The following is a 27,265-nucleotide window of genomic DNA, read 5'->3' as shown; positions in this document are numbered from 1 at the left end:
ATCGTTTCTAAAGGAGCCGTTAGCGGGCGCCTGGAGCTCTAACACTATAGTATGTCCAGGATGGCGGAATCTCAAATGACTCCCAATCCCCAATATACTGCAATATTTAGGGCATGAAATATTTCCTTCCATAGGGCATTGTCTGTCTAACAGACAGTCGTTTGGAACAGAGCATTCAGGATTTAATCATTTTTAAAAGAGTTGGGCGCACAACTTATTCGTTACTAATCGTAATTTAACGATTGTACGAAAACCGTACGGCCGATCAAAAAGCTGTAAGTTTAGCGCTGATGTTTTTATTGTGAGAGCCGGCAGGGGGCGTAGTTCACTCCCACTGGGCTGTACTGTGTTTTTCTGAGGCGCCATTGCTGCTTCGGTCTTGTCACAGAAATGATAGTTACTGCTGGCGGTGGGAAAAGAAAGACGAAACAGAGGAGACTCAGAACGCCCCGACGCTTGCTAGTAAAACAAAACCAAAAAACAAAGATCTGTTAAGGCAGATACAATCGGTAAGGACACGCAGAGTGAAGCAGATCACCGAGTTTTTAAACTGTAACGTTAGTTGGTCATGTAACGCCATTTGGGGACTGAAATGAATCTGAACATGTCTGCTGTTAGAGAGAGGAAGGCTAAAGATGAGGACATTTCGTTTTTAAAATAAGTCCACTGGCGATTCTCAGGTTCGGGAGATACGCATTTACTCCGTTGCTTTGTGTTAAGCGCATATCTGTGGCAGTGTTTGCATCGTGGTTAGTTCGATTTAGCCCTTGCTGAGATGCATTGATGCCACTCTGCGCCATTTTGTCACGCCATTTGGTAGCGTTAACTGTAGGCTGAATCTGAATGGCCGCTTCACCCTCAGGTTTATTTCACGAAGTTTTGCTTATTGCAAGCGGTTCTGTGCGCCCAGTTTGACAATGCTGTTGGGTTGAATTTTGTTTTATGTCTGTTTGTTTTGCCCCCTTCTCATCCTCTGACTGTTCTGCTCTTTTTCTGTCTCTTTTATTGTTCTGGACGCCTCAGTTGTTTCTCGCATACAATCACGCTGCACTCGCCTCTGGTAGTGTCTAATTCGGTCTGGCTTCATTCTCTGGCCACAGGGTTTGTGTTTGTAAAAAAATGGTCTGCAGATTTACATTTTTCATATGTGTTGCTTGGTGGATAAATATTTTGCTATTAACTAGTGCTGTGTATAGTAATCTACTCTGTGACTTGCATAGTATGCCCGTCACAGACTAAGCCATTAGTTAAGCCAGAAGGTTTGTTTTTGGTGTTTTGTTTTGGTTGGAACTGTTTTCTGATGGTCACTTTTAAACAAGTATAGAATAAAAGTCTGTTTTGCTGAGAGATGGTCCAAAGCCTTGGTTCTGGGAAAATTAAAAATTTAAACGACTGTTCTTTTTGCTGCACTAATTCCTACCATATGTAAGTAATAGAATCATAACTGGCAATTTTTTTGGTGTAGATTTATATGGTGATCACGTGCTGTTCTTTTTTTTTTTTTTTTTTTTGGAGTTATTGTATTTCAGATTTGGTGAGATGAGTGATCTGGTCTTGTTGGTTGCTGTATCCTGTACACCTTTAGTAAAGCATATGGTTTGCAACTGGGATTGCCTAGGGGAAGCCTAAAAGATTAATAATAACTCATAATATAAAGAAATCTTTCTACGAATATTATCGCTTTTTAGCAGCTTGTTTAGGCCAAGTAGGTTTATTTTGAGTACTTGTGTGTTGTACCTTATTCAGCTATGTGCCCAGTTCTGCTGTAAAGATGTACCAATGAGCATTCTGATTATACTTCTCTTATAATATTTATTTGGGTATATCTAAGAAATTGAGACCGCACATTGATGTTTGTGAAATAACTCCTTGATTGTTTCATCCCAACTATTGTTTTTTGCTACATGTATCATAGGAAAAAATGTTAGATTGTTTGATTTGTTGTCATACATGACTGATTATGCTGGGTTCAGTATGAAATACATCATATGCATGCTTTTACCAGTTTCAAAATAGGCGTTGGCTTTTGCAGCTATCTTAATATCTGGTGTGAAATGATTGGTGATCCAAATGATTGCTGAATCTGACCACATTGTTCTAAAAGCTGGAAAGTGCTGGTGCTGACTGGTATAGTACAAGATGCATACTGGGCGTTCCTGGTTTCTTTGCTGTTTGCATTGATGTTTTTGCTTCCATTTATTCTTTTATTACAGTCGAGAGTTGATTTTAAATGCTTGCCGTCAAGATTGGCTTGGGTTTCGTCCACAACTAGTAACGAAGCGCCACTAATTGCACAGGTAAGCATTTGCGTAGCCTTTAGTTTAGGATTAATCTCTAAGTCTAAACTGCCTGTTTTCTTACACTTCAGTACAGGGTTTACTGGGTGAGCTTTTTTAAGTTTGCCAAACATCTGTTCAATGCTACAATTGACAGATTTATTATTCATTTGAACACAGTATTGCCAAAACAGTGTGGTGATCATGATATTGCATTTTGTTCACACTGCAATATAACATTTTGACCGAATTGGGTATTATAGAAGCATTTGGAAGCCTTATAAAAATTCACTTCTAGCTGTATCATATTGGTAATTAGGGCAGTGTAATTATGAGCAGCGAGATTGGGCTTGTGTTTATGCTGAAAATCAATTGGGCTTAAAAATGTATTACATTAATATAGCAATGGGGCATTTGCATTGGTTTATCATGGCAACACATGTAAAGGCCCCCTGTGTTTGTAATATGTCGGTCTTACAAAAGCACTCTGTGACAATCATTTGAAATTAAGGTGTGCTAAATAAGACTGTGTTCATGTTAAATGTTATTCCTTTCATTAAATATGCAGCAAGGATGAAATTGGGCTTGGGGTTGGAAGTTGATTTTTGGGGGAATAACAGTTGGATATAAATATGGGCACTTTCATTGAAGTTTGTAGGTAGTGATATTCTAGCAATTCTGTTTGAGTGCATTGTGTGAACCAGATTTCTTTGCATAAAGTTTAACTCACTGTATCATTGAATTTGATATGCTGGTTCAGACATGTTTTGTGCACCCATTTTGTTGTGTTGTGGTATGTTGCCTTGCCGGACCAAAATAAATGCCTTGTTAATTTTGTTTAAAACTTAAAAATATGCAGTAGTGTGTTTTTTTTGTTTGTTTGTTTGTTTGTTTTTTTTTATAAATAAAGCGAGGCTATATCTTCTGGTTTGTAGATGTTTGTTTAGATAGTTGCTATTCAGCTGGTTTCAGTAAATTATTTTAAAGGGGGGTGTTACGGGTTGAAGTTTGTCATGTGGCTTTCAGGTGAGTTTCAAAATTTAAATGTGTCTTGCAAGGAAGAAAAAAGTGAAGTATGCATTCAAATATTGAAAATACTACATTATTTCCAGCATTATTGTTTATAAAAGCTATGTGTGGAAGGATTATTGTGTTTTGGTTTCTGAAACAAGTCATTTTATGTAATTATGTAAGTTCTGACACTGAAGATTGTTTGTGAATGGCTTTGCTCATCAAGAGACAAGTGCATTTGTTTTGCTGTTGTCTTTTTGTGAATGCTCAGATTCTTTGTGTACAATCACACTCATCCTTCTCATTCTAATGCTTTGTTGTGGAGTCTTGCTTCTGTTTGACTTTTTCCTGTTAACCATTCTCTTGCCATAGCCTGACGGTCGTTGCCTTCTTTCATCTACAGGTGTGTGTTATAGCACCTCAGCATGGCTGTGGTCATCCGTTTGCAGGGTCTCCCCATTGTGGCGGGCACCATGGACATTCGCCATTTCTTCTCCGGACTGACCATCCCGGATGGTGGTGTGCATATTGTAGGGGGTGAACATGGTGAAGCATTTATCGTGTTTGCCACTGATGAAGATGCAAGACTTGGAATGATGCGAACAGGGGGGTCGATCAAAGGTTCCAAGGTCTCGCTGTTGCTCAGCAGCAAAACAGAGATGCAGAACATGATTGAGTTAAGCCGTAGGCGTTTTGAAACTGGTAGTGCAGAAGGGTCTGCAGGAAATGGCAACAGATCAGGGCCACCTACGTCTACTGGGGGAAGTGGAAGGGGTAGCTTGCCAACCACTGCACAGGGTTTTAGTAATACCGCTTCGACCACAGCCACCACAGCTGTTTCAACAAACGAGCCTGTGAACAACAAAAATGCCCCAGCTTTTGCCTCTACAACCATGGGCAACATGCCTGCCAACTTCAATAATTTCAGCAGCCCAAGTCTTAGTGTGGGGTCCACTATGACTACTGCCATGTCCTCTTTAAGTTCTGTACCTCCTCCCATACCTCCCTTGCCCACTATGCCAACCTTACCACCCATGCCACCCATGCCAGTTCCACCACCAGTGTCCACTTTACCCCCAGTACCAGCTGTTAACCCTCTCACCTCAGTGCCTCCAGTCCCTCCCATGACACACATGCCACACCTCTCTGCTATTCCTCCTTTTAATCCAGGTGTTCCTCCTCCAGTTGGCCCTGTGACCGGTGGTCTTGCTGCTTCAGGTCCACCACTGTCTCTCGGAAACCCAAATCCAATGTTCCTGAACCCACTGAACCCTCTAAATCCCCTCAGTCTCCAGGCTCATTTAAAGTCAGCAGTGGGCAACCCAGATGAGTTGTATGTACAGCTTCAAGGCCTTCCTTTCAGTGCATCTGAAATTGAAATTAGAGACTTTTTCCATGGATTAGGGGTTGACTCTGTTAGAATACTCAGAGACAACCTGGGCAGAAGCAATGGCAGGGCTTTGGTAAAGTTTTTTACACCCCAGGATTCCTTTGAGTCTCTCAAACGAAACAGTGGAATGATAGGCCAAAGGTATGTAGAAATATCTCCTGCTACAGAGAGGCAGTGGAGAGATAGTCAAGGATCAAGCATAGGACACGATAAACTGGGTAATGACTCTGAACATAATCGGCATCATCATCATCATCATCATCATCGTGGGAGTGCCAGTTCAAGTTCCCCTTCAGGTCGAGAACGTGCTAGGTCCCGTTCACCTCACAAACAGGAATTCTGTGTGTATTTAAAAGGGCTTCCATATGAAGCAGAAAACAAACAGATATTTGAGTTTTTCAAAAACTTAGACATTGTTGAAGACAGTATTTATATTGCATATGGACCTAATGGCAGGGCGACTGGAGAGGGTTTTGTAGAGTTCCGAAATGAAATGGACTACAAAGCTGCCCTTGGGTGCCATATGCAGTACATGGGTAGTCGATTCATACAGGTGCATCCCATCTCAAAGAAAAACATGTTTGAAAAGATAGATACAATCCGCAAAAGGTTGCAGGGATCTCAGGGTGATCAGAAAGGTGGCTCATCTGAGGGAGGAAGGGGTGCCAGAACTTGTGCTCACATTACAAACATCCCCTATAACGTATCAAAGAAAGACGTTCGACTGTTTCTAGATGGCATTCAGTTGTTTGAGGACAGCCTCAAAGTACTAGTTGACGGCAATGGTAATGGCCTTGGCCAAGCTGTGGTGCAGTTTAAATCTGAAGAGGATGCCCTAAAAGCTGAGCGATTACACAGGCAAAAGCTAAATGGCAGGGATGCCTTCGTCCACTTGGTCACGTTTGATCAGATGAAAGAGGTTGAGAGAAACCCTCCCCCACAGACCAAAAGAGGACAGAAAGCACAAGCAAATTCCCTTGCTCATGCACATGCCCAAGCCCAGGCCCAGGCCCAAGCACAAGCCCAGGCCCAGGCCCAGGCGCAAGCACAAGCACAAGCCCAGATCCAAGCCCAAGCTCCACATGCTTTTCCTGGAATGACTGGGGAGGAGTTCAGTTTTCTTCGAAATGCTGTAGGGAGCCTTGGTAATGGCCCTCCTTTTGTCAATCCATTTGCTGCTCCAGGTAACGGACTGGCAGGTCCACCACCTCTGCCGCCATTGGGCACCACTTTGGGCGATGTTGCGCTTCCTGTTCCTCCACCTATGGTTGGAGGACATTTACCAGGGCCTGTGTTAGAGCCCCCTGTATTCCGGCCTAGTGGAAGCAGTGCACCTCCTGGCTTTGTTGGTGCACCAGAGAGCCTGCGTGGCATGTCACCTTTCGATAATGGATCATCAAGGAAGAGTACAAGTCAGAACCGTGGTGGGAGCCAGGGGCGTTCAGGAGGGTCTCAACCTGCTTTTGGGCCATCCTCTGAAAATCTCAGGGGATCATCAAGTGGTGGTCCAGGTACTCCCAGGCCAACCATTGTCAAAATCCAAAATATGCCTTTTACAGTCACGGTTGATGAAATATTAGATTTCTTTTATGGATACAAAGTGTTGCCTGGCTCGGTATGCTTGCAATTCAGTGAGAAAGGACTGCCCACAGGGGAAGCAATGGTTGCATTTGATTCACATGATGAAGCAATGGCTGCTGTAATGGACCTGAATGATAGGCCAATTGGTGCGAGGAAAGTAAAGATCACTATGGGGTGAAAAATCTGTTTCTCTTTTTTTGAAACAGACATACATGATTTTATTTACAGAGAGTAGGGTAACGGTAGATCTTATTTTCTCTCTTTGATACAACATGCTAGCTAGGCTTATCAGTAAAAGTAGTTTGGTTAGGAAGAATGCTACATTGACTATAAATGCATGATTCTGTTGTTTTTAAGAGGTGGTTAGTATTTTTTTTGTTTTTCTCTCACAAGCTTCAAGGTGCTTGAAACTGAAGTTCAATCATGTGAGAGTTGAAGTGTTGTACATTGTATTTAAAAACATAAGAATACTTTTGCTAAGAACACAATTGCTATGTGTGTGCGCAAGTGTAAGCTGATTGCTATGCTGGAGCGTCTTTACTGGCAACCATGTCTGATCATTATTAGTTACTCTTTCTGTTAATATTCTGTACGCAAGTCAAGTTTATTGAAGATTTTGCACTTCTTTATGTGTATTCTCTGCTTTCTCAGATGGGGTATACACCCAGTGCTGCCGTGCATGGTGTGTGTGCCCACACGTCCAAATATTTTCTTACTGCTCAGTTTTTCTTCATTGGCTATATAAGTGCATGTCAGTGTTCTGTCAATGTATGTTCCACTGCCATTCTAAAGTGTATGGGATGAAGCTTACCTGTGAGAGACAAGAAGTTAAACCAATGCGTCAGCACCCCCACCCACTGTAAATGGATTAGCAGTAAATGCGGCAGCGTAACGTTTTGTATATGAAAGCTTTTCATTCTTCTCTTTATTGTGCTTTTTTCACAATGTCTGCTTTGATGTTTTTGCTATGATATGCAGTAGCGTAGTTGCTTTTTTTCCCCTTTTATTTTTCTTAAGATGTCAGCTCTAAACATTTCACTTTATTTTGGTGTTCTGTTTATTTGCTATTTGTTGTTGTACATATTTTTTTTCCAGCTCAACTATTTGTCAATAAAATGACATTCCTGAAATGATGAATCTGCAAGGTATTGTATTTTATCCTGTCTTCATTTCTCTCTTTCAGTCAACAAATGAATGAATAAAGTTTGTTTTTCCTCTGCTGGATTTCATGTTTCACATGGTTAACGAAGAAATTATCATCTTTTGGCAAAGCAGCTGTTAAATATTTTAGCATCTTAGTTTTTCCTTTCACACAAATTTATCGGTGCCATATGTTTGGCCCTGTGCAGCTCAGCCTCAGACACAATGCTAGCAAATTTAGCTTAAATACTGGAGGTCAGTGTCGGCAGTTCTGGTGTTGGTTGTTAGCATTTGCTTATTTGTTTTCTGGTTACTTTTACTGTACTTTTCAGTTGGTAGAGTGCAATCAGCTATGTGAAGGCAAGGTTTCGTATTCCACAGCAAACAGGTCATTGTGCCCTTTGAAATGACTTGTTCAATAAAGTTTGTATAGTGCTTTTTACAATCAAGGTTGACATAAAGCAACTTTACAAGAACTGGATCGGAACCCAGATTTAGGAACTGAGCGGTTCTTGTGAAAGGTTAACTTGGACAGAGATTTTCTCTTTTCTGAGGTAGTATTTCTTGCCAAGGATATGATCCCATCAAGGCCCGTCACACTTATGGCAAATGCATTGTATACGTTTCAAAATACTTTGTGTCAGTAGAAAATTTGTGTTTTTGGTTGAATATGTTGAGCAAAGAAATTTTGTTTGGCTGGTGAATGATGTGGGTTAAATGCTGTTGATTTTTGTGTTTTGAGATTTTGTGTTTTGAGCCTCGTCCTTGATATTGGAACATGATTTGATCATATTGTAGCAGCAATAGGTCAGCAGGGTTATGGTTCCTTGTTTAGAGAACATTAATCTTATTTGAAAACTGATGTAAATGTCTGTTACAGATTCGGATGAATGTTTAATGTTGTACCAAACCAAAACTATCACTTTGTTTTCTGCTAGGGATGGACTATGATGAGAGAGTTGTCATGACGGTCTGTTGTGAGAATATTGTGGGTAATGTCAGTAGTAAAAGTAGCTAAACAATGATTTGCTGCATGTTACATTGTATGCTGCTTAGCGTTATTGCCTGATTGTCAAGAGATCATGAGTCTGAAACGTCTGTACTCTTTTTGAGCCCTTTTTGAAATTTGGCATGGTGTCCGTTCCAATGGATCAAAAAAATTTGTCCATATGTTGCCCGTTTCTAGACAAAATGGTATACTTGTATTCTGTTATGAAAATGCTTCTCTTCATAAAGCATCTCTTGAGCATTATCTAGATTCACTTCTTGTCTTGCTTACTGTCTGACACAGACACAAACATGGATGCCTTAATCCTAAAAGGTAGTGTGTGCATACCAATTTAGAAACCAAGATGGAGAGGTGGATTGTTATAGATATGACCTTCCAGCTTTGTTGATCTGGTTTATTCTTTGCCTTTTGACCACTTTGTGACTAAGAGCTGCTTGATTCCTTTTAAAATATTGATGTTTCAAGGTAAGTTTTGGGGTCGTTGACCTGAAATCTGCTTTTCAGCCCCTTTTATGTCTCAGATCCTGTGTTGACCTGCAAGTAAATTCAAAAAGTTGCACACATAGGTTTTATGAGAGAGCTGTTATTGTCAGCCAAATCATTGCCGGTGGACCTTAATGAAACTTATTTACTCAGCCGTTCTTTGACTTTCTTAATAGTAGCAGCTACCTTCATCCATATCCATATCCATGTATTGGCTGGTACCCAGATCCATAGAGATTACCGGTGGCACTGTGTAGTCTGGCACTGTAATCCGGACCAGATGGTGCAATAATTGTGGGTTTGGCATTGTGATTCCAGACCTGAATTGCATTTAAGATCCTGTTGACTGCATTGTTTCTCATTGATAAGTTTGGCAGCATTTCAGAATTTTAAGGCCAAGTAGAAAGCTTTACAACAGCTGTCTTTCATTTACCCTGCTGAAAAAAGAAAAGGAAAAAAAAAAGAATTCCATGCTGGTCTAAACTGGTTTATGCTGGTTTATACTCGTTCTTGGCCTGTTGAGCTGGCTAACCAGAATGGCCAAAACATACATATGCTGGTTTTGGTGGTGATTAGCATTAATTAATTACCATTGCTGCTAGCATACTAGTATCCAAAATGCAACATGCTGGTCTATGCTGTTTTTTTCTAGCAGGGAACTGCACTGATGCTAAAGTTGCTGATGCAGTTTTGAGTAATGATAAGCTCAGCAAAACGCCAGTAAATAAAACTGTGATTTGATGTGCTGTGTTTTGTTAATATTCATTTCCAAATGCCTCATTTTGTGAAACTCTTGCTACTAGCAATGTTTTTAAATGTTTGGTTTTAAGAACAATGCTAGCATCTGTTGTTTTCATTCTCAGCGCTGTCATTTATTTGGTTCTTGCGTTTAGAGCACTGCTTGACATTTTGATTTGAGCAATGCTGGATTGCTGTGCTAAAGCGTTTTGGATTTTATTTATTTTACTGTACTTGAAATACTGAAATAGAAATATATGCTTTATTTCTCCATAAAGTGAATACAGGCAGATAGTTCCACTTTCTACATTTTGTAAATATTTTTATCAGCATCATCAGGTAGAAAATATATCGAATATTATCACCCCATATTAGCATTATCACCCCAGAGTATCCATATTGGTGCATCCTCACAGACTTATTTGTGGCTGGGCTTTATTTATTTATTTTTTTTAAACAATATGTGCACTTCTGTGGCTGCCCCAGTACCATGCTGTTGTCTAATGCAGCTCTTAAATGGAGAAGGTATTACTAGTTGCCTAAGATGTTGTCAAAGCTTTTTCAAATTTGGTGCTCCACAGCTGTACAGTCCTCTACCCTGTAAGAGTATGTAGGCTTGGGTGTGTAACCAGTGAAGCTGAAGGTTCAAAAGTTTTTACACTCTTGAGTAAAATGCTTTGATGCTTTGTTTGTGCTAATGGTGCTCGTATGCTATAATTGAGGGTTTGGGGGCCAATGTCTCTTAGTACTAACCATGCAAAACACGTTTGGAATCACTTTTGATTGAGTGTGCTTCACACATAAAGGAAATATCAATGGTATATTATGGTTAATATTGCTTTTATTAGAAAATGTGTTTCCATTATGTCAGCTGTAATTCTTTTCAGAAAACATGCAAATTGATTACAAATTGATGGGCAGCATTTTAGACATGAGCTCTTCAAGTACTACATCTAGACACCAGATGTTAAGGTTGTATTTTTGGGATACTAAGAAGTTAAATGATTACTGTAAATGCATAATTATAGCATATGGATAACTAATCTGCATCAAGCATTGATCTTTGCATTTTAAATATGAGGCATTCTGGATGTTAATTTCATTAGTCTTGAATGTCTTCATAGTCAGTTACAGAATCATCAGTAGTTCATCTACATCATACACGTCTAAAAATCTATTCTCTGCTAATTATTTGACAGGTGCAGTAAACTGAAATATATAGTTGAGGAGCTGTAGCTCTCTCTCATGAATTTCCACTACATTCCTGATTCCTGAAAACAGTGATTCCAAACTTTTGAGTGGTAGTGTATTTTCTTTGGTTGCCGTTTTATGGTTTCCTACAATGCCTGTAGGTACCAGAGTTGTCATGATTGTGTGATTAGAGGGAGGTTCTTTTTTAATTGCAGAGCTAAAGTAGGGCGCGGTTCTATACAGAGAATATAGAGAAGTGCCTGCAGATCATTGGGGAGGGCGTGGCTTGGATTTCATTTATTTGCTGTGAATTGAATTGTTGTAAATGTGTACATGTTTTGAACTTGCTAGAGGCTCTACTATGTCCAAGTGCCTGGTGGTGGTTTAGTTTGGACTTCCTGCTGAATGTACGTGCCTTGTTCGCAGACCTATTTGTGACTGATCTGTCCTAATTTGAACCATTTTGAGTTGGCATGTAGACGAGCTACAACGCCTTCAGCGCAAAATCTCTTTCAAGCCAAAACACGTTTGCACACCGCTGCAGTAGAGAGCATTGCTTACACGCTGTCATGTTCAGCTCACATTTCCTGTGTTGTGGGTTTTACGTTCTGTGTCAGTTGGGTGATATTTGGAGCAAAGGAGCTTTTTAATCATTTAATTTCGATCTGCATTAATCTTCATTTAATCTGTGTGGCTGTGAAAAATCGTGTCGTATGGAATGTGGCCACACCGCATTATTGCTGTACGCTGAACCTTACGCTGCCTACGTACTGGTGTGATTGACAGGCGCATTGTCCAATAAGCAGCTTCGTGTTCGCCCTCTCTGACTAATGGCGTTACTCGTCGTCCTTGGCCACGCCTCCTGGTTTTACCGTTTGAGTTTAGGCTCAGAAGTCTTTCTGTTTTTCTGAAGGAGTTCTTGCTGCTGTAAGCTGTCCAGGTGGGGTTAAACTTGTTTAATTGTTCATTTGTGCTGTATTACAGTTTTTTGGGGGCTTGTGTTTAACAGTTCGCGATTATGGAACAATAACAGTAACGGAAATGTTCTTATGTTCGTGTTTCGATTGGCAAATAAAGACAGGTCTGTTAGCTTCGTGCTCTTAGCTTGCCTTCCCTCTGTAAACAGCTGTATAGAGCGGATATTGCGCCGTTAGTAGCGGCTCATAAAATCATTCATTAGTAGACGAATGGCTTTTATAAATCATGGTTTTTCATCTTCACAGTTTGGTGTAACGTTGGCAGTTGAATTTTATAATGCTGAGTTCGAAGGGTGTGGTAACGTGGGCTGTAAGATATGGGCGTATACAAACTATAAAGTTTCATTGCTTTCACTCATGGCGTTTTTGTACTGATGGGTTTCTCTTCCCGTTTAAATTTCAGCTTCGAGTCGCTCTCTGCTTAAAGATTCTTCCTCCCCAGTTGAGGCTAATTAAAGTAACTCAAAGCTAATTTGCTAATAAAGTTGTCTCTTCCTTGTTTAATTTGTATGTCGAGCTCACGCTAAAATTAGACTTTTTTTTCTCCTATTTTTTTCTCAGATGGCGAACCAGTGTGTGACCAAGATCGAGCTTTCCATATCCTGTAAAAATCTCCTGGATAAAGATGTGGGCTCTAAGTCGGATCCCCTGTGCGTCCTTCTGCAGAGTGTGGGCGATGACAAGTGGACGGAGGTAAGAAACCAAGTCTGAGCAGGTTTAACTTTCTTTATTTTTAACGCACAGCAGTTATAGTGGAAAAATGGAATATAAACACTAATTCTAGACAAAGGGAATCACTGTATAGTTAAATATTAAACATTTGTTACACACACAGTACACAGCAGTGCAAACAGTAGCTGTAATTTTCGTTATTCTTCTAAACCTGCTAAACAGGGTCTACGCAGTGTTGATGCTGTTGTGGCTAGTCTGTGCAATATTACAAAGTTTTGACCATACTGCTTAGGGCTAGAAACTGCTGTCTCTGAACTTGCCAAGGAAGATAGGAGATTTATGGCCATGACCAATGTGAAATTCTTGCCGACCAATCAGATTAATACAGATTAAGGAATTTGGACAAAACTAATGGATAAAATTGAAGGCTCGAATAGTTTATTTGTTTTTTTTTTTTTGTTTGTTTGTTGTTTTTTATTTAAGTAGTGCTGTACTGGTTGATATGTTTCAGTTGTAAACTGCCAAAGATTAATCATCAAAGTTTGGCTCATTTTTGCTTTGATTAATTATTATTTTCATTTAACTATTTATTTCTTATTTTTATTCTTATTTTGGTTTCCTGCAGGTGGACCGCACAGAGAAAGTGAAGAACTGCCAGGATCCAGAGTTCTCTAAGAGGCTATGTATTGACTATTATTTTGAGAAAGTGCAGAAGCTGAAGCTGGGTGTCTACGACATTGACAACAAGTCTGTAGACTTAAAAGATGATGACTATTTGGGAGGTTATGAGTGCACCCTTGGCCAGGTATGAACAGTACCTCATAAAAAGTCCTTGTGTGTGTTTATTTATTTATTTATTTATTTATTTATTTTTAATGCAGTTGGCACTTAAGGTATACATAGAGTGTATACACATTCACCTGTATGCATACAAATTTTTTGTGGTGTCCACAGCACCAAGAATATTGCTTGTTCTTGCGGTTAAAATGGTTGGATGGGTTGTATCACCTGAGTTGTCCTTATTTCTACTTCTGTCTGTCATAGATTGTGTCAAGTAAGAAGATTACTAACCCCCTTCAACTTAAGATAGGCAAACCAGCTGGCAAAGGCACTATAACGGTATGTGTTGAAATGCTTGTTATGCTTATGTAATATTCTTTAATAATAATGTGATACTTTTACTAGAATGATGAGCAGCTAAGTTTTTGCTACTTTTGTGATGACTTTTTTTTTCAGGTCTCGCAGTTCTTAAGCACACTATGGTAATTCACTTGTGGCATTTGCATGTTTTAGTGTGGCATCCTTATCAGTGGGACAGTTAAGGTTCCTCTCTAAAGAAGAGCCCGATGAAGCTGCTGAATTTTATTTACAAATTCTTCCAGTCAAGAGGACTGGTATTTGCCTGTAGATGCCAGTCTAAAGGCAAATATATTGAATTGCATCGCCTTGCCTAATAGGTGTTCACCATCGTTCAGCATCTGTTGTAGTTTTCTCATCTTCTCGTTTGAGTCTTGTGTGCTGTGTTTATTGTGAGCAACTTCATTAGTAAAGATGTGTAATATATTTTATTGTTATGGAATTTCTGTGCCGATAATGATAACCGTTAATTTACGTGTTATCTATAGCAGTGACTGATAATTTTAATTTTTCGTTTTTTAAAACAAGTTTACACTACAGTCCACTCTTCAAGTGAGGTGGAGTTAAAAATGTAAAAGCACAACAAGGCACCATTTGAATTGAATGAATAATCTCAAATGTGTAAGTATAGTGATCCTTATTAGAGTAGCCATGTATCCATGCTGCCTATGATGCCTGACTTAGTCACATAACCGGAGTAACTAGAAACGAACTAGAAGCTAGGGGGAACTCCCTTTCGTTTCTAACTACAGTTCTACAGCTGGTTTAGAGCAGCCTCCATTCAGCATGGGAGTTCTTCTATAACTACCACACTGACAAAAAAAGTAAATTGTTATTTTAATGATATTTCAGGATGGTGTAGAAACTGTGCGTGTAATTTGACTGGATCTACATAGAGTTTACGCTTCACTCGCGTCACAGTTGGCGCTTGTTTTAACAGCTTTTTAAGGGTGATACTGAGAGCGAGGATTTGAGTACTTGTTTAGTAAAATCAGCGAGTATTTGAAGCCTATAAAGAGCTGGTATTTAGCCCAATCCTATCTGATAAGCAACGCAGCACCAGTGCATGCACAAGAAAAAAAATGTCATGACGGGTTTTTAGTCATTATCGGCTGCAATTCCAATATAAACTGATAGTAGTCATAATTAATTTTTCCCATATATCAGTCAATAGTAAAAGCACCTGTATGTATTGTATACATTTTAAGTATTGTGTTTTTTTTTTTTTTTTTTTTTTTTTGTTTTTGTTGTTGTTGCACAGATTGTGGCAGAGGAAGTGAAGGATAACAGAGCCATTGTGCTGGAGGTGGAAGCCAGAAACCTGGACAAGAAGGTAGACTGATGCTAATATCATGTATTAAACATCAATGGCTGTGTTTACATGCAAAGATTTTTGCCTTTTAAAGATCAGAGCATAAACTTCGTCTTCTCTGCAGACCAGTTTCTGCTCCTGCCATGTTGAATGTTATAAACCTTTCACTATGACGTGACGCACATGCGCAGAACATATTTGCATGTTCTGATTGGAATGTAATTGGATACAGGCGTTTACATGGCTATTATTCTTCTATTTAACAGATTATTTAGAGGTTTACCCACCTTGTTCAATCGGATAGAAAATGTATTCCGAATGGCCTCAATAGGAATACACTGTTCCGATTGAGGTGTTTACATGAACATGATCTGTTCTGATTGAGCTATTAGCCGGATTACTAACAGATCATTAAGCTGCATGTAAAAGTGGCTATTGTAGCTCAAAGAATAAACTCTTTCCCTCTTTGGTAGGACTTGTTTGGTAAATCTGATCCTTTCCTTGAGTTCTTCAAGCAAGATGACGATGGCAAATGGCTGCTAGTCCACAGGACAGAGGTGTATATATTTAATTTTTCATTAATTTCTTCTTATTGTCAACATTGTTTATGTTGCATTTTAGCGTATTGCCACCTAAGCTTTTTTCTGTGTCATTTAGGTCATTAAGAATAATTTGAATCCATCCTGGAAAAAGTTGACTGTTTCTCTGCATACATTCTGTAGTGGTGACTTAAACAAACCAATCAAGGTAAGGCGACCCCCAGGAAACCTGTGTGCTATACAGGGAAATTATTATGCATTTTGTTTATTATTATTGATTGTTTACCTTGATTGTTTTTAAGCGGATGCTTTTAGAAATCTTTTGTATCAATAGACTTTTAATTGGTTTAAATACTGCAGTACAGCTGTATTTGGAAAAAGAAAATTGGAATAAATATGTACATAAAGCATTCAAAAGAGCTAGGCTTACTTGCTTACTTTATATGTGATTTATATTGAAGTGAATAGTATCCGTATAACTTTATAGGTTAAAGTACACCAATAATAATGATAATGCATTATTACTATTATTATTACTATTCTTTTTTGTACTAGTATTAGTAGTAGAAGTGATAATAGTAGCAGCCAGATCTTAAATATACTGTTGAAGTTTTACACATGCAATTTACAGTTTGTGTTACATGGAACATTTATGCAATTTGTTACATACAACATTTATTTTACTTAAACAGAATGGTTTTGACTGTGTTAACCTCAGTTAGATGCTATGTGTCTTATTGTTAGGTGGCTTGTTATGATAAGGATGAGGACACCAGCTCTGACTTAATAGGAGAGTTCACTTGCTCCGCAGCCAGTCTGTTGCAGGCAAAGGACCAGGGGGTGAGGAGGAATCAGCCTCTTTATGTTCTTCTAAACTTCTCTCTAACTTTGTCCCTTTAGGTCCACTGCTCTGACTATGATAATGATGGCTCACATGATCTGATTGGCGTTTTCCAAACTAATGTGTCCGAGCTTCTGAAAGCAGACAGTGGTTCTGCGGTGAGGCTGTCTTTACTAGCAGCTTGCTTTATTTTACCCCTCCTGACCCTCATGTGCTGTTCTTTCCTTAGTGTAATTAAAAGCTAAACATTTTGTTACTGTTTTAGGTGGAGTTTGAGTGTATTCATCCAGAGAAGCAGAAGAAGAAAAAGAGCTATAAGAATTCTGGTGTGGTCCGCATTAAATATTGCAAGGTATGTATATCTGCAATGTGTGTATTTGGTCAGTTTTTCTCATATGTGGAGTAGGGATGCAACAATTTTTCGACTTAGATGACTAAAATCGACAACCAAATTAGTTGGCAACTAATTTATTAGACATCATTACGCATCTTTCTTGCGCTCACTAGGGACGTTTCCACATTACCGCTTACTGGAGAGTTAACAACAGTATGATGGCAGCCTCAAAAACAAAATCCTGAAAAGCATGGAGTTAAACTCAGAAAAAAGGTTGTTGGTTGTTCTATTTATAAAGCTGAGCTCAGATAGGACAAGAGCATCTGAAGAGGAAACTCGTCAGCTCACTGGGTGAGGAAGATTCAGCTTGGTAAGATGCGCATCATCCCAAACCGCATACTAGCTCATTAAATAGTGTGTAAAAATAGTACACATACCATTAGAAGTGTATTCATTGGTGTAGTATGTAAAGTACAGCAGTGTGTGGTTTGGGATGCAGTGATAGTTGTGCTAGTGAGCTAGTTAGCTAATGTTAATGCTCTAAGCCGTCCTACGTAATGTTATGAGCTGTAACATTTTCTGTTCTGATGTGCGGATTCTCTTGAATCGTTAATGGAGTTGGAACAGAGAAGTAACTATTATTCACAGCGACCCTGTTCACTTTCCAAACGACGCTTAGTTTTAAACTCTGCATCGTCATCTTAGCGTCGAGACCACTGGTGTATTTAAATTCAGTGAACATGGGGGAGCGACTGTAAACAGTTTCCTGTTTTCAACGAATGCTTGCCACCATTCACGAACAGTTTAGGTAGCTGGATAAAGGATTAACATTGAAATGAAGCATTTACATGGAATTGTTCAATTTTAACATCTCATCTCAGGGAAGTTTGCCACAAACTTTTGACACTTTCCCATCCGCTTCTTCTTCCCTGCTCTCAGAGGAGAGCGAGACTCTCACAAGAACTTGCAGAGACAGTGACTTTCCTCACTGATTTAGTTGTTATTTTATTGCTGCATTTTTTTTACACATCTTTAGTTATAAAATTTGACAGTAAAAGTATATCGGAATTAAATTTTTTTATCTTTTGTTTTAGCAGGAAAGTTCATAACAGTGAACAAATCTTGAATGATATTCATCTTTTTTGTCTTCATTGATAGTGAATACATAAAAAGCTAATCTCAAGCTAAATTTAAAAGCTAATAGCTACATAAGTTAGTCAGTAGATTATTCGAATATCAAATTAGTCATTTGTTGCAGCCCTAATGTGGAGTAGAGGTATATAAATCATAGTACCAGGTTCCCGAGTGATGCAATAAACTTTAGCCCTGTCAATAGATCGTGAGTTTAATGCCACAGCCATCGGTGACCAGGAATTCAAGAGAGTGTAAAGTAACTTGAAGTAAAAAGTATATCAGCACTGATCCCACGAACGCAAGCTAAACTTAATGTAAAGAAAAATAAGTAGAAGGTGAAGAGCTTAACAGCACAATATGTAGCAGAGATAACAGCTTCTTATCAGCTGTCTCTCTCTCTCACTCTCAGCACACTTCTGAACCATGAACTCTACGTTCCCAACACATTTACATATTGTTTAATGGTAAATTAGTCTTTCCTTGATCTCACACAGTTCTTTTCCCAAAACAACAATTGTCATTTTTATGATTACCATTAGGTTGCTTGTCCATCAACGCTAATATCTGATCTTTAACTTTATCTTTATATGACTTTGCCACAGAGTACGGGTTCTGGTTGTAGGTCTGTGCTGCTCAACCTGCAGGAAATAATGCATTTGAAAGCACATCTGTGATATGTACACGTTCACTGACAAGGCAGCTGTGTTCAGATCATGGAGCGCATTCCACAGAAAATCTGTGTGTGAACTGTAAGGAATCTGCACGTGATTAGTTTTGAAAAGCTAAGAAGGAGCGGATCTTTATGTTAAACTCCAGTTCACACGTTCCTAAATAGACAGACTAAAGAACTAGCACTTAATGCCCTTAATTTTGCAGTTGAAGTCCACATAGGCTTAATTCTTTCTACTTCGCTCTTGTGAACATGTAGTAATGTTAGTGAATGCCCTGAACTCCACAACCATCAAAGTGACACAGCATCATATTTCTATGTTAAAGTAAATTATTCACCAAGTTGCGATGGTGAAGGGTTCTCAAGATTTTTAATCAAGCCTCTGACAATTTCTAAGATGGTATATAAGCGCATTAATGTGAATTAATATTTATTTTCTGGCTGAGACATTTTTAATCTCAGATGTAAGCAAAACCGCCCTGTACAACCTGCATTGGCTATCTGGTTCGGTTTTACCCTCCATCTTTTTTGATGAGCTACCTCTTTAAAAGTGACACAGGATAACTGGAGCTTTCAGTTGAAGCAGAGACAGTGATCATCACCACTGTCATAAACAGTTGTCACAAAATAAAGTTTGGCAAACTGTGTCCCCTAATTTTGTGTTAAATTTGCTTTCCTTTTTTTGTGTGTGCGTCTTCTCTAGCTTTTACCCTTCTTTGTAGTTCATGTGTGTTTACCCTTTACATTTGATTGCAGATTGAAGCCCAGTACACATTCCTGGATTATGTGATGGGAGGTTGCCAAATCAATTTCACGGTAAGGTGAAATGTAGAGGCTAATATGCTAATACTTGAACTAGGCCAAAAATGTATGTAGTAAACATGTTACCCAAATCGAATGCATTTTAGAATTGTCATGCTTGTGTGTTGTTTGGGTCTGACCAGTTTGAAAATGTACATTGAGCCAAAAATAGCCATTATCAGCTATTTTGAACTTTCTACGGTCAAAAATCAAACAGTTTAGTTTAGTAACAGTGCTTTACTGACTGATATGGTTCAGCTGTGCAGTGTGGTTGTCAGTTCTCAAATGTACCATTTACATAAATTTAACAGCAGAGACTCTCAAAGTCTCAAAGAATGTAAACATGCAGGGGAGGAGTAATATGTCTGGATTTGTGCCCACCATAATGTCAAACAAGTCAATATGTGAATTGTGATTGGAGATGGGTATACATTTCACTGGCCCTAATCAAGATCAAATATGTGAATTGTGATATTTGTAGGTGGGAATAGATTTCACTGGCTCTAATGGAGATCCTCGCTCTCCTGAATCTTTGCACTACCTAAGTCCCAATGGCGTGAACCAGTACCTTACTGCCATCTGGTCTGTGGGCCAGGTGATTCAGGACTATGACACGTAAGTGCAGGGCTTTAGATATATCAGATGTAAATAAACGCATTTATATCTTCACTGTCATATGAAAAACATTTTTTTTTCTTAGTAGCTGACCTTTGCATTTAAGATTTACAATAAATGGACCAGTAGAAACAGTCTAAAATTAAATGGAGTAAAATCTTGTTACATTGACCAAGAGCTTTAATTATTTAATTAAGCGTTGTCTAAGAGTATTGTTATATTTTTGTTGCCTTCTCCTCTTAAGTTGGTAAGGACGGAAACTATTTTTTTTAAACACTTGCCACTAGGTGTTGCTAGGTGGCAGTATGGTTCTTTTAATGTACTTTTTTTTTTCTTTCTTTCTTTTTTTTTTATAAATAGGGACAAACTATTTCCTGCTTTTGGATTTGGTGCTCAAGTGCCTCCAGATTTCAAGGTTTGTTTCTTAATTTCAAGGCTTGTTTATTATTTTAATTTTCACAAATTGTCATGTAATTTGAGCTTCTAAAAATACAGTTTATCTTGTCCCACAGGTGTCGCATGAGTTTTCTCTGAACTTCAACCCCAGCAGCCCCTATTGCCAAGGTTGGTTTGTATTAGGGATGGACTTTTCATCCATCTTCTTGCTGTTTGAGTATGCACTTTTTAAACAAATAATTTTTAAATTGAATACATTTTTAATTGAATACCTTTATTTTATATTATGAGTAAAAGTGTATATAGTGTCCATAACATGGACAGCTTTACACTAATCCTATTTTGAGTATTTTCATATGTAACTTAATTTTCATATATACTTACATGAGAGATAATATAAGCTGCTTATATGATCATATACATTTGTTTTTTGTTCAAATATGCAGGTAGTTTAGGGTAATACACTGATAAATGAAACTGTATTAACTACTTCCATCTGTTGTGTGTTCATGCAGGAATAGATGGAATTGTGCAGGCATATCGCATGGCTCTGCCACAAGTCCGACTTTATGGCCCCACTAACTTCTCCCCTATCATCAACCATGTAGCCCGCATCGCTGCCACAGCTGCTCAACAGCAAAACGCAGCGGTGAGTCTGTAACACAGCACAGAGCAGTATACAGACATTTTAAGATTTTTGGTGAAAAAAGTCAAACCTTAGCCCAAATGTAGTCTATCAGAGAGACATTCACTGCACGAAAATGATTTTGCAGTAAAACTACAACAAGCAGTGGAAGTATTGCATCGATTGCATTCATAATCTAAGGTAGCCTTGCTTTAGTGGTTTCTAACATTGTTTTCTATAAAGAATTCAAAGAAATTGCATAGTGCAAAACTAAAGAAGCAAATGTTGGACATTTAACTTATTCACTACTTTTGCAAGTATGCAGACAATTGCATGACTTTGAAACTGTTTCTTTAATACCATAAGTTTCTAAATTGGGGTTCAGGTCTTTTTTTTTTTTTTTTGGCAATGTCTTGCTAGTAAAGCTGACCCACAGCACATATATAAATTACTTTCAAACAATATTATTTAATTAATCCCATGTCTTCTTTTCTGTCTTTTTTCTTTTCGGCTTTCCCTACCTCAGCAATACTTTGTGCTGTTGATCATAACTGATGGAGAGATCACTGATCTGGACCAGACAAAGCAAGCCATAGTGAACAGCTCCAAGCTGCCCATGTCCATTATCATAGTGGGTGTCGGAGAAGCTGACTTCAAGGCCATGGAGGTTCTGGACGGTGATAACGGTGTGCTTAAATCTCCAACTGGAGAGCCAGTGGCCAGAGACATCGTTCAGTTCGTACCTTTCAAAGACTTCGCCAATGTATGTGTCTCCCTTTCATTCAAAGACAATAAACTTATAATTAAGGATGTGCCAATGTTCATTATATCAGCAGCTAAAATATGTTCAAAGTATATTACAAGTATCAGAAATAATGATATTAAAGTGTTTTGTTGTTAAAATAAATTGAAAATATTTTAAGTGCTTAGCACACATGGAAATTATCTGTATTTGATAGACTCTCTTGAAGCTGTAGTATTTCTTTATAACACCAAAAATCAAATACATTTCAAAACAATCAGAAATTATAAACAGACGTGACTGTTTACCGTTTAGATTATAACCATGTAGAAGTGTCCTGATTCGTGCCTTGTAGAGAGACTGTAGCAGTGATTCTGTCCCTTTTTTTTAAATAATGCAAATACAACACAGTTATTGGAATTATTACTTTTTAAAACTGTAATATTAGGTGTTGCATCTCAGTAAAGCAGTAACTATGGTTATTGTCTTACATTTCCTAATGTATCTATTTTTTTTTAATTTATTTTTTTTTTTTTTGGCACTTGATTTGACAAACACCATAAATTTTTCTCTTTGTTTGTTTGATCTCTCATTTTACATCTCTCTCTTTCTGTAATTTTGACTCCCTCCTTAGGCTACTAGAGAATCTCTGGCTCAGACAGTCCTAGCTGAGGTGCCCAATCAACTGGTGTCATACTTCAAGATGAGAAATCTCAGCCCAGTTAATCCTCCTGCTCCCAGGAAGTAGAGGCAGATGTCTGCAGAAGTGGGAATGGCCACTAGAGGGCTTTTAACAGGGAAGAATATACATGAAGACTGGTTTTGTATTATGATGTTCAGATCTTGCCAATTATGCATGCTATAGTAACTTTATCTTTTAGAGATCATATCTTATTTTTACAGTTCACTGCTTTCTCAGAAGCATTATAATTCAAAAGTTTGAGTGTCACTCAAATTTTATTATTCAATGATTGATTTTGAGATGTATAACAAAATTATTATTAATATTGGCAAGATTGGGCTACAAATGACAGTGAATGTAATACATTTGAAACAGTGAATGCAGTACATTTCCAGTGGACTGACAGAACTATAATTCATTTTATACCACTGGGCATTCTCCTTGTGTGGCTGTTGATAGGCTGAATGCAGAAGAGGGAAACATTGTGATGATTTAGATTTTTACGAGTATTCCACATCTCTCACTAAATTAGCTTTGCAGTGTTTGACACCTTTAAGATAAGACATTGTTCACACATGGGTTTATGTACCATTAACTATCATTTGTGGCTTAATTAAGATAAGGGACTAAATGCACTCCAAATCATTAAACCTTCCTTATTCAATTAAAAGCTCAAAAACCTATAATGCCTTTGAGAATGTGCAGTTCTTAACCTGAATTCAGCAAACATATGAATGACTTTGCATCAGCCTGTTACACATCCGTAGAGCTTCCGAGCCACCTGTCTATGCAGTGTTAGAATGTTAAATCACCTCATCCCTTAATTGTGTTTTAATTGGGGTTGGATTTTGGCCTTTTTATTTTGTGGAAAGCTGTTACAGCCTTCTGTTTAACAGTAACATTTTTGCACTATTCAATGAACGATGCTGATAGATTACAAAGCAAATCTGTACTTGAAATCAAACAAGTAATTTTGTTTGACCCAGCAGTTACCAGATACTGGAATTAATGAATTGGAGCAGGTTTTCCTGTTTTTCATGTTGAATGCTGTTGCTGTTCTGACAACTCGTGCACTGTGTTTTGTTCTGTGCAGTGCACAAATATTTGTTAAGTGAGAAAGCATCTCATTCACAGTGAAACAAAATGAAAGCAAGTCTAATTTTAAGAAATTGGGAATGAAAATAAATGATAGATACTGATGTTAAACTAATTTTTTCTAGTTCATTTATAGCATCAGGGAGAGAACATCCTGACATAATATGTATAGCTAAACAAACTGTTGCCTAAGACTGATATAGTAGTGGGTAGTTTTCTGAGGAGTCTAACTTAAGATCATGAAATGCCTCATAATAAAGCATTTGAGGTTACATCATAACAATAGCCGCTTTAAACTGGAAAACCTGATATTGCAAACAATTCTCTGCAGTGAAAGACTATAATTATATTATAATAATATAATGTGTAATTAAAGAGTAGCATGTAGGTGTACTGATGGGAGCATAATTAATCTCCGAGTTGACTAGAGCCATTACTTTTTTTTTTTTTTGTGAAATTGCTGGATGTTTTATTAGGTTTCCTGTTCTACCGACCAACCACTTGCCCATATTGCACTTTTTATTGAAAGTTCAACGAGAACCGAATACTATTAACAGTACGATAGTAGACATTTAGTAAAACATTGACTTTTGCCAAATATGCAGCTGTTTGCACCTTATGTCTTGGAGATAAACTACCCTCAGTCAGAAAGCCTAAATACAATATCATCGAATTTACCATTACTACATAATGCCTTATGGGACCATTGCAAAGTGACAATGAAAATATTTCTAGTATCTCTACTGGAAATCAGATGAATAAGGTTGTTAATAATCAATTTCCAAATATTGTCAGCATTTGCTTCTTCTGTTTTGTTGTTCATCTTTTACATACCACTTTGTAAAGTGCCCTTTATTTTTACAAGTAAAAAATTTAATTTCATCCGTGTTGGATGTTGACTCTTTTTGTTGCCTCTTTTACGCTTCTCAATTTTACATAACCTGCATTGCGTTATGTTACATACATGGCCTCAAAAACTGGTACATGTATCAGAATGGGAAGTATCTATCTGCCTGTCCATTATACACAATGCATGTCTGAAAGCTTGTACACACTTCCTTATCCAATGCTTCTTCTGAAGTCAAGGATATGTGTATATATACAGTGCCTCCAAGTAGTATTCAACCCCCTACAGATTTTGCGAATTCAACAAGTTGCAAATAAGTTGGCCTTCGAATGTTGAAGAGAAGCATTTATTAACAGATGCCTAAATATTACAAAAAATATAAGTTGCGTAATTACATTGTAATACATTTTAAACATAGAAATTAGGATCAATTACTATTCAACCCCTAGGATTAATACAGTATTTTGTGGAATAACCCTTGTTTGTAATTACAATTACAGCTATGAATCATCTTTTTATAAGACCTGATCAGGCTGGCACACATCTCTGGAGTAATCTTGGCCCTCTCCTCCACGTAGATCTTCTCCAATTCGTCTAGGTTCTTTGGGAATTCTCTTCTGGACTTTGATATTAAGCTCCTTCCACAAGTTTTCAATTGGGTTAAGGTCAGGAGACTGACTAGGCCACTGCAACACTGGTTTTCTTGGCCGTGTGCTTTGCCGGGTGCGTTGTCCTGTTGGAATATGAAATGACAACCCATCTTAAGGAGCAGAGGTTTTTGGCCAAAAAACATCATTAATCCAAGTATGTGAAATATAGTGTATTTAGAGAAAAAGTAGCCTGGTATTCACAGTTACTATCCAATACCTGCTACAACTAATCAATACTTCATTAAGTTCAATCAAGTGTGCTGCAGTTGGAATTTAATAAATTCATGGAGTGCACAGAGAAATTAAGACTACTTTAACTATATGTTTAAAGAATTAAAGCATTTTAATTAAAATGAGTATTTTTAAATTCTAGTTTATTATTCTATGTTTATTGTAACGTCATATGGTGTTGCTCCTAGCAAAAACACTATTACTGTAAGGGGAGACAAATATTCAGACTTTTGTTTTTGTTATTAAAATACATCCCGTGCATATATCCACTTCAAATTTATAAGTTTCTCCTTTCACTTTGTACTTACAAATATAAACATAAAAGTATGTTTCCACAAAGGGTAAACAATGATGTTTTAGAAAAAACAAATTTGATAGAGGAAAAAAAAAATTTAAGCATTTTTGTTCAGTTTTGGCCCATTCCTGTCTGCATGCCATGCTCAATTAACCAAAGTTATGAGGGTCCCTCTAATGGACTTCCATGAATTTTCAATGTTTGGGAGAAATTTGTCTTGCATCTGTCTAGGGACAACTAGTTGTGGTTCTCTGAACTCTAAACTTGCACATTATCTGACCATTTGTGCTAACAGGGATGTTTACAGTTCCAGAAACTCCCTCACCTTCACCATGGTTGCTACTTGTGTGAAATCTTCCCCGCCGATAGTAACGTCTTTATAAATATATACAGTTATATGCAAAAGGTTGGGTACCCCTGGTTAAATTACATTTTGTTCACTTTTTCAAAGTGGAAAAAAAATAGACATCCTCTACAGAGAATACACTTCTGCACATTTTAAAGCACAAATACTGCTTATTTGCTGAATTTAACATACTGGGGAAAAAAAACTATGCAGTGCACTTTATCCTGTTTTTTTTCTCAATATAATAAACTCAGCAAATACATACATATCTGTCTTTTCTGTAGAGGATGCAAAACATGTAATTCAAATGTTTGCATGTGATTGTATATATACGTCTTGTTCAGCTCCATTTTAATGTCTAAAACGTTCTATAGTTTAGCCGGGAAAGTTCAGGTTCAGTCTTTTATTGATTTTCTTAGCACTTCCTACCTGTCACATTAGCCTGTGCAAACAGTGGAAACTAAAACTGCACTTCTGCCTGAATGTGCCTCATTCAGGAGACACACCTGAGCACCTACGGCTGATAGACTGAACAACTGCGAAATTTAAACTCTTCAGCCCATCAGACCATCAGCCTGAGTGGAAATAGCTGTTTCTAAATATTCTCATTGCTGTTCCAATGTACACTGGATTTCTGGAAGAAACATGTTAACTAGCAAGACATTCAAGGACGTTTTTCAAGAGTGAAGGAAACATTCCAATCACTGAAACATGTCAATCACTGTCCATTTGAAGAGGATATCTAACCTGCCGGGGAAGTATGACAGGAAAGTGGAACTGTCTTTTAGAGGTAAGAATGCAATTTATGAACCATGATTTAGGTTTAGGCATACAAAATGAATGTCAGTTTTGAAGAGTATGTTTTTACCCATCAGTTTTGGTACAGTGAAATCTTTATAGCTAGGAACTATTATTTTCTATTTGTTTGTTTGTTTTGTTTTTTGATAAAACTCAAATAAATGTCTATAATGTAAAAGAAAAATAAAACAATAGTATAATCCAATTATTTGTGAACCAAACATTTCTCTACATATCTGATTTTAATCCTACGTAAACGATCAGTAAAGGGGTGTTTTTGCTTAAATTAACAGACATCAGACCTCTTATTCTATAAAGTGATTTTCTCATTCTTTCTCATTGACATGCCTTCAGAAAATATTTGACTTTTTTTTAACCCTTTGCCTTTTATATTGATGTGAACTATGTCATAATTAATAGAAAACCATGTTTATTATCCAGATTTTACACACAAAACCAAGATTTTTCAGTGTGAAAACATCGCCATCTTCAATGAGGTAAGAGGAACCTCACAGCTAGTCAAGTTCAAGGCTGAGGCACTTATGATTAGTGAGATTTTGACCTCCGGGTGACCACAGTAACTTCTGATACGTCTATATGAAATCATTACATGGTGATCATCTATTGTTGTTGCTGCTTCTGTGGGTTTTTTTATGAAGTCAAGCTTTTCAATAGACATTTAGTTTTCTTAATACTCATTTTCCCCA

At 37.8% G+C, this 27,265-nt stretch overlaps 3 protein-coding genes across 7 annotated transcripts in view; all 3 read left to right on the top strand.

Annotated features, from left to right (window-relative positions):
• Positions 1–377: 377 nt before the first annotated feature.
• cpne1 (copine I) lies at positions 378–24,273 on the top strand. Of its 5 annotated transcripts, none has more exons than XM_017692852.2 (17): positions 460–509; positions 2,214–2,297; positions 12,358–12,489; positions 13,094–13,273; positions 13,513–13,587; positions 14,867–14,938; positions 15,391–15,474; positions 15,575–15,664; positions 16,357–16,455; positions 16,563–16,649; positions 19,192–19,251; positions 19,718–19,851; positions 20,212–20,266; positions 20,364–20,415; positions 20,763–20,896; positions 21,399–21,635; positions 22,249–24,273. In XM_017692852.2, the coding sequence occupies exons 3-17, from the start codon at positions 12,358–12,360 to the stop codon at positions 22,360–22,362; spliced, it is 1,605 nt and encodes a 534-aa protein (XP_017548341.1). In that variant the 5' UTR covers positions 460–509; positions 2,214–2,297; the 3' UTR covers positions 22,363–24,273. The 5 variants fall into 5 exon arrangements, with proteins under 5 accessions (XP_017548339.1, XP_017548343.1, XP_017548341.1 ...); XM_017692853.2 differs by lacking the exons at positions 460–509; positions 2,214–2,297 and adding exons at positions 11,725–11,759; positions 12,200–12,253; XM_017692850.2 differs by lacking the exon at positions 2,214–2,297 and having other exon boundaries at positions 378–509.
• On the top strand, positions 451–7,477 carry rbm12 (RNA binding motif protein 12). The gene is made up of 3 exons (XM_017692849.2): positions 451–509; positions 2,214–2,297; positions 3,691–7,477. The coding sequence occupies exon 3, from the start codon at positions 3,713–3,715 to the stop codon at positions 6,434–6,436; it is 2,724 nt and encodes a 907-aa protein (XP_017548338.1). The 5' UTR covers positions 451–509; positions 2,214–2,297; positions 3,691–3,712; the 3' UTR covers positions 6,437–7,477.
• A 1,933-nt stretch (positions 24,274–26,206) lies between the features above and the next one.
• Positions 26,207–27,265, top strand: part of LOC108424672 (fer-1-like protein 4) — a 69,673-nt gene continuing 68,614 nt past the window's right edge. Inside the window, exons 1-2 of the mRNA XM_017692848.2 lie at positions 26,207–26,550; positions 27,000–27,055. Of these exons, the coding sequence (XP_017548337.1) occupies positions 26,472–26,550; positions 27,000–27,055 (135 nt within the window). The 5' untranslated portion in view covers positions 26,207–26,471. The remainder of the gene's footprint in view (positions 26,551–26,999; positions 27,056–27,265) is intronic.

Source organism: Pygocentrus nattereri, chromosome 21 (genome assembly GCF_015220715.1).
Source record: "Pygocentrus nattereri isolate fPygNat1 chromosome 21, fPygNat1.pri, whole genome shotgun sequence".
Classification (NCBI taxonomy): domain Eukaryota; kingdom Metazoa; phylum Chordata; class Actinopteri; order Characiformes; family Serrasalmidae; genus Pygocentrus; species Pygocentrus nattereri.
Note: the sequence above shows the minus strand (reverse complement) of the source record. Positions and strands in the feature narration are given on the sequence as shown.